Genomic DNA, 7,487 nt, shown 5'->3' on the forward strand with positions numbered 1-7,487 from the left:
GCAGTTCCATTTGATCTTTCAATGTCATGGGCCCTGTACACTTTCCATTAACTCATTTAGGATTTACTTTTACTCAATTTCCTCTTAGGTCAATTTTTAAATTATTAGTAATATCTTCCAGTTTATTCACTCTTATTCATTATCTGACATACATTACCACAGTCAACCATTCGCAAGCAAACATTAATTAAATGCTTTGAACACATTGAAGGAATTCACTTTTCCTAAATCTTTGAAAGTACCAAGAAAATATTCACTCAATCAAATCGGATATTTAACAAATAGGAAACAAATAATTCCATTCTTAATTATGCAACTGAAGTAGTACCCCATAGGATAATAAAGGTGCTAATCGGTTTCAAAATGGTTTAATAAGTAAACATAACTGTGTACACGTCTCGAGACTATCACACTATATTATTCAGATTTTGGTGTTATTTATGATTTAACAAGTTTTAGAAGAAAGAAAGAAAAAAAAACAGAAAAAAAGAAAAGAAAAAAACTAAAAAAAGAAGGTAAGAGAAAGAGAGGGAGGAAAAAAAAAACATTCATAATCCTATCATCAATAATCATAAGCTACGTTATGTACAGCTGATACAGGCTTAAATACAGTCAATGAACAAAGCACTCGCCATGGGAAATCTATAATGCCACACAGTAGCTTCTCACGCTGGCGTCATATTGCTGCGTGTACACTGTCATGCCAAAGAACAGTGTACCACACAAATCTTTATTTTTTTATTTTATTTTAATCGTATCAATATCAAGACTGTGACTTGCTTGGGGTGAGGAACGGGGTGGGGTTGGGGGTGGGGTTAGGGGTTGGGGGTGGGGGTAGGATAGGGGAGGGGCAAGATATCTGACGAGAGAAGGAATAGAAGAAGAGAGGTAGAAGACTTTTGGTAAGTTGGGGAGGGGGGAGAAGGGGGGAGGGAGGAAATGGACGCGGGAAAAAGGAGAGGGAAGAGAAGGAAAGGGAGGAATTGAGGAGGGGGAGAAGAAATGGAAGGAAAGAAAGGGAGATGGCACGAGGGTAAAGACTATGCGAGGGCAAACAGAACGAAGGAAGGAAGGAAGAAGGAAGAGGGATAAGGATAAAAGGGCAGTAGGAGTCAACGATTACCCCTTTTCTTCTTCTTTGACACTTTTTTTCTCTTTCCTGAAGAAGAATTACCGAAGCAAAAACAAAAAAGGCTACCTGTCTTCCATCCACCGAGGAGGTAACTAAACCATCCACCGAGCACAGCTTGGCGGAGGCATCCCTGCACAGCAAAGGATATTCTTATTACTTATTAAACGTCTCCCCAGTGACCTAATAGAACAGCAGGCACATTATACATGGTTTCCCAACAATAAATTATTTCGTGGTTTGTTTTGTATTCTGTTTTTGTTATTTTTTTTTTTAGATTTCCAAATAAAAATATAAATTCGATTCACCATCCACAAAAGAAAAAACACGAGTATATTTTCTTCCAGAGTCAGTTGAAGTACAGTCGTTTCTTACAAAAAAAAAATTCATATGAGCGATATTTTCTAGTGCCACCTATTCGCACTCTGGAACTAAAGACTTAAAAACGGAAAACAGTGCCTCAGATTCCGACACTGTCTAATACTCTTCATTTTCAAAGAAATTATAAAGAGATCCCATTGTTTTTTTTTCTTTTTCTTTTGAATGTAGAAAATTCGTTGCAACTGCAGAACTCAAGAACAGGGTGACTCATAATTGGCCCTTAGTCTTCATTTGGTAACTCAAAATAACACTTAAGTGAGCTGTCACTCTCTCCGATTCCAAATTCCAAATTTTGCTTTCTCCTGCCGGTTTTTCGGGCGGAAAAAATAAATTCACTCCTCGACATTGGGTTTCAAAACGACTGCATACCATACTTCTCTCTTGGAGTAATTAAAATGTCTCTTCTGCACTGAACAAAAATAACTGTGTGTGTGTGTGTGTGTGTGTGTGTGCGTGTGTGTGTGTGTGTGTGTGTGTGTGTGTGTGTGTGTGTGTGTGTGTGTGTGTGTGTGTGTGTGTGCGTGTGCGTGTGCGTGTGCGTGTGCGTGTGCGTGTGCGTGTGCGTGTGCGTGTGTGTGTGTGTGTGTGTGTGTGTGTGTGTGTATGCGTGTGCATGTATCAGCATACAAGTATGATTGCATAACTGTCTTAGTGTGCTGGTGTGATGCTTTGTCTGTGTCAGCATGTGTACCTGAGCACGTGTGTATGTTTGTATTGCACATCTGTGTATGTGCATGTGAATATTTACGTATATGCTTGCGCAAAGGAGTTAATGAGCAACTGAACGTGTCGTGTGTAGACGTCTGTCACAGAAAAATACTAATGCGTAAGAGCAAACATTTTCCCAATAATCCACCTATAAAAGACCCCGTCACGTGGTATTTGTGGATGGTGAATGCCTTGGTTGTAACAAGATTTGCACTTAGCCCAGCGCGTGCTCCGTGACCGAGAGGCAGAGCGACTCGAGGCGGTCCGTGATGTCATTGTCAGCTGGGTCCGGCGACGACGGAGGCGGCCCGAGGTGCGAGTAGGACGTCGCCGGGGAGAAGTGCGGCTCGAGGACCGTGCCCGAAGTCCCTGAGGCTCCCGAGAGGCGGAGGTCGCTGCACGCGGAGGTGCCGGGGGCGAGGCTTGTGGTGGGCGGGGGCACGGAGCGCGCGTGGCCGCTCAGAGGTAACTGGTGGGGACGGGACGGGGCCGAGCGGGTCCTCTGCAGCGTGATGTGGGGCCGCAACTGCTGCGGGGCGAGAAGGCGACACTCAGTCTCGGATCAACAATCAGAATGACGGCAACTGATATAAAAACCAACCGAGTGATATTTTGCTTTGGTTTTGAATAAAAGGACAAGCCAATGGGCACTTACCTCCGAAGGGGTCTCCTGCAGTGAAGGTCGTTTGGCGAGGAACTGTTGCGGGGACAGCAGGCCGCCGACGCCGAGTGAGGGCAAGCCCGGCAGGCTGTTCCGAGGACTCATGAGGCCCCCGAGACTCGCGGCGGCGGCGGCAGCGGCGGCGGGAGGGAGCGGGAAGAGCGGATGCGGCTGCGGCGTGGGGAAGCCCTTGCCTCCCATGAGAAGTCCTGCGGGGATGTGCGAGTGCCGCTGCCCACCAACTCGAGGGACTCTGAAGGAACCACCAATGAACCCATCACCTCCATACTGCTGACTCCACCTTAGAGGGTCGAGGTATGATGAAAGAAACAAGAGTATTCATTTAATTGCTTCTTAGGCTACATAACAATTTTGCCCAAAGCTGAAGAAAACTGGTGGATATCCACGCTGTTAAAATACCTTTCGCTAAAACCAAATCTGCGTCATGAACTAATCTAACTTGCTACTATGAAAAAAGTCCTATGAAAAAACAGCTCCTGAAAATTTGCAACATTCTTAATCTAGACATAAAAGAAAAAAAAAAAAGATTCACAATTTGTTTTTACGAGCTTTCTTAAAAAGTTGTTCAAGTTAAATCTACAAGGAAAACAAAAAAACAAGCATAGATCATCATCATCATCATCATGATCTGAAGACTGACCGACGGGTGTGGCGACTGTCCTTGGTCTTGGGAGGCAGAGGGTGCCACACACGGATGATCTGCTGCTTCCACGACTGCAGCCGTCTTGTCTGCGCCAGTGTGAATGCCTCGTGGTTCACGCACTTTTCCACCAGACCCAGGAATGCTGTTACACACTCGTCCTCTGGCCTCACACTCACCAGTAACTGCGTGCACACTATTTACAAAAAAGAAAAAAAAAAGGGGGAGGGAAGAAAAGACATATTTAGGGTTATGTTTGCACACATCTGCTAACAATGTAAAATGAAAAAGATACAGGGAAGGCGCAATATATGAGTAATTGATAACTGTGAGTACACTATAACCTACAAAAAAGAACTGAAAAGATAAGAAAAGAAAGAAAGCAAAAAAAGGTTAAGCTTATACAAGATGTGCACACCATTTGAAAAGCAAAATTCAGGAGGTAGGGTAGAAAAACTCACAATAAGTATCGTGAGCATACATATTTGAAAGTTGTGTACACATTTCCTGATAAGCTATGAAAGTTTTTATGTGATTTTAAGGGCATAACTAATAACTGTAAGCCCACTTTTTGGCAAAAAGGAAAGTGAATGATGGAGAAAAATAAGTACTGAGAAAATGTAACATGGTAAAATATAAAGAGGATTGGCAGGTCTGGATTTTACCCATTTCTGTACACTTTTAAGGAAGGCAATTGAAATTAACCTCATATAATCTAATAGCATTTGCTATTAGACAGCAAGAGTGAGAAAAAGGGAGAGAAACATCAAGAAAGATAAAAAATGAGACACATGAACTGATATCTTACCTTTCCCCATGACCCTTGTGAACTGTGAAGGCAGGTCATCCTCGGGGATGGAGCTGCCTCCATCTCCCTCCACAGCTGGCCTGGAAGCCTCACACCGCTCCTCTTTCAAGGCCTCTCTCTCGTCCCCTCTCAGTGAACATGCCGAGGAGGAGGAGGAAGTGGGTAGCGAGGATGCAGATGAGGTGGTGGTAGTTGTGGTGATAGAGGAGGAGCAGGATGAAGATGTGGAGGAGAAGGTGGAGGTGGAGGTAGGTGTGGAAGAGGAGGAGGACGAGGAGGAGGCAGGGGGTAGGGAGGAAGACAGGGAGGACGAAGAGGAAGTAGTGGGCTCGGGCGGGGGAGTGGACTGGGAATGAGGTGGGGGAGGCGGCTGCCCTTTGTCGGTGGGGGGAGTGTAAGGGGGGAAGGGGGTGAGGATGATGGACTTGAGGTCGTTGAGGCAGCAGAAAAGGTTGCCACCATTCATCACTTCCTGTAGTGGTGGAGGTTAATACGGAACATGAACTATGTACCATGGGATCAAAACCTTTTGAACAGATATAGATACATAAAGTGTGACATTCGAAAATGGTCTTATGTCTTTAAGCATTACAAAATATATGTTTTCCTTATCCTGATTTGGAGACTGTTCTCCACGATATGATGAATTAATAAACAATTAAGTTGCATACTGAATTCCTTACTTTCTCGATTTGGACAAGCTGCTTGTAACGTTCTTTTAGCTTGGCGATGGACAATACAATTTTATGTCGAGCCCCCTTGGTCACCCCTTGGCTCTCCAGGGTAGCTTCATCTAGGGCCAGCAGCTCTTCGTAGGTGAGGTTGCATAACAGAGGAGAGTATTTGTGCAAACGCAGGGACTTGAGCCATACTCCAACATCTGAAAGATTATATTTGTGTTTAACGGGTATGATACCATTCTAACATCTCACATTATTTGAGCAGTCTTCTCCCCAAGAAATTTAACTGAAGTATGTAATATGAATTAGTTTAACTAATATAGCCTTAAAGTTGTTCTCAGCATAGTAGTTTCGTTCTGGGTCTAGTTTTCAGCAACTGCCAAATTGTAAATGTGAATGAGCAAGTACAAGGGGAAAAACATGCCTCCTGCCCACAAAAAAAAGGAAAGAAAAACAAATAAAATATCTGATGATGATATTAATCAACAAAATCAAACACTACTATTTATAGAAGTATTGGGAAAAAAACAAAAATAATAATCAGTAAATTCAAATTACAGAGTCTGTAATAGGCCTATGATTCATATCACATAAACAGCATAATTATAAAATGAAACAAGCAAAATGAAATGACAAAAACATTTTCAACACACAATGCACCTAAGAGATAAGAATAAAAAATCTAATACAAAGTGAGTAAATAACCATAATTCAGAAAAAAAATAAAGTCAGCATGTTACCTTACACTGTATGACACCACTAAAACCCACCTCTCATGCCTGGGTGTGGCTGGCACGGCTCTTCGGTATTGGAGTCACAGCCGGAGGACCTGGATGATGTTGCCGAGTTGTTGGGAGACTGTGGGGCATCACCGGGGGCTCCCACAGCTGCTGACGCTCCCCCTCCACACCAGCTCATGTCATCCTACGGCAATGAAAGCGAAGGACGTCAGACAAAAGCTCGAGCCTCTCCTTTGTCACTTTCTGAATATGGTTTTGGGAATTTTTTTGTGTGTATCTTGAGCTTGCACATTAAAACTCAGAAATAAAGAAAACAAAATCAATATATACCAGCTTCATAAACCTTTCATGTTCATCAAAACAAGCTTCCAGGCTTCATGAGCTTGTGATATTAACTTGTCAGTCTACAACTGACATACAATATTTTAGATGCTGCTTGTATATATTCCAATATTTTTTTTCCTTTTTGACTAGATCAAAGTCAATCAATATTTACTGAAAATTAGTATAGTAAAGCATATCAAAGTATATTATTAATTCCTTTGACTCTCAGTTACAGTTCAGAAGACTACATCCTATCTAGCAATGGGGCTTTTGTGCCGAGCCAGTCAATGGTATCCATAAACTATTAACTGCTTCTTTAAGGTTTCCTTTTCATTTACAGCTCAATCCCCAACCTTTTCATGGCAGATGCCAAAGCCCATCTCTTTACATATAGATGGCTTCACAAACAGGCCTACTTGCCCTCACCTTTTTATCCTGTTTCTTAAATATTCAAAGAAAATATATCTATCTATATATCTATATATCTATATCTATCTATATATATTACTATTCTCATTGTTATCAGTAACATTAATATCATTATTATAATTTTTATAAGAAAATCAACATTTTTCTTCTGAAAATTTAAGAAATGGGATAAAAAAGTGAGGTAAGATGCGCCCAGTAAATGACTCTTAGGTGACTAAAGAATTCTCGTGTCATCTTTGTAAACACTGATAGAGCAAAAACATAGTGGACAGTGCAGGTACATATTCATTCCACAGTTAATGAACAAAAAAGGGAAAGCAAAAAAGCAAAAAAAAAATTATTCGATCATGATTACCACTCTCCAGACTAAACTTCATGGTTCTCATTTATGTTGCTCATTTGGTAGCACTGCATAAAGACAAAAGTCATCTAATATTCCATAGAACAGTTGACAGATGCAAGCTCTTGACTCTTTTAGGCAATACAGCTTGGGTGGAGCAATAGTAAGCAACCAGACACACACATAAGGATCCCCTCAAACTTTTCTGCTCTATATAGCTTGGGTGCAGAAAGAGAAAGGGACCAGCCATCAACATAACGTCCCTTAAAACTTTTCTGGTCAACCAAAGGAACACTAGACAGTGTTACATTTAAATCCCTAACTGAATGCATTAACATGTTAGGTATATGCACAGATTCACCAAACTTATGCCAAAGGAGGCAATATAAAAAAAGACGTAGTACACTAGGTGTCATGGAAAGTGCACTGAACATCATTCCGAGTCCTAGTTCATTTAAATTTGAGTTTCCTAAATAAATACCTAGGTAAGACGTTGGCATGCTAAACAGAATACAGGGATTCGTTTCTACAGCTATACCTAAATATCACATATACCTACATGCATCTGTGAATATATATATATTTGTGTCTTCCTTCTCAATCTAATTTCATATTTTTCTGACAAT

At 41.6% G+C, this 7,487-nt stretch overlaps 1 protein-coding gene across 6 annotated transcripts in view; it reads right to left on the reverse strand.

The window, feature by feature from the left end:
* Positions 1-352: 352 nt before the first annotated feature.
* LOC113822593 (protein Smaug homolog 2) overlaps positions 353-7,487 on the reverse strand; it is a 96,600-nt gene continuing 89,465 nt past the window's right edge. For 4 of the 6 annotated variants that reach the window (XM_070140305.1, XM_070140307.1, XM_070140306.1 and 1 more), the window contains exons 6-11: positions 5,799-5,952; positions 5,032-5,228; positions 4,349-4,820; positions 3,541-3,736; positions 2,874-3,180; positions 353-2,747 (exon numbers count right to left, since the gene is read on the reverse strand). In XM_070140305.1, coding sequence (XP_069996406.1) covers positions 2,433-2,747; positions 2,874-3,180; positions 3,541-3,736; positions 4,349-4,820; positions 5,032-5,228; positions 5,799-5,952 — 1,641 coding nt within the window. In that variant the 3' untranslated portion in view covers positions 353-2,432. The remainder of the gene's footprint in view (positions 2,748-2,873; positions 3,181-3,540; positions 3,737-4,348; positions 4,821-5,031; positions 5,229-5,798; positions 5,953-7,487) is intronic. The other 2 variants (XM_070140303.1, XM_070140304.1) reach the window with 2 other exon arrangements.

The sequence above is a fragment of the Penaeus vannamei genome, chromosome 26 (genome assembly GCF_042767895.1).
Source record: "Penaeus vannamei isolate JL-2024 chromosome 26, ASM4276789v1, whole genome shotgun sequence".
Lineage (NCBI taxonomy): Eukaryota > Metazoa > Arthropoda > Malacostraca > Decapoda > Penaeidae > Penaeus > Penaeus vannamei.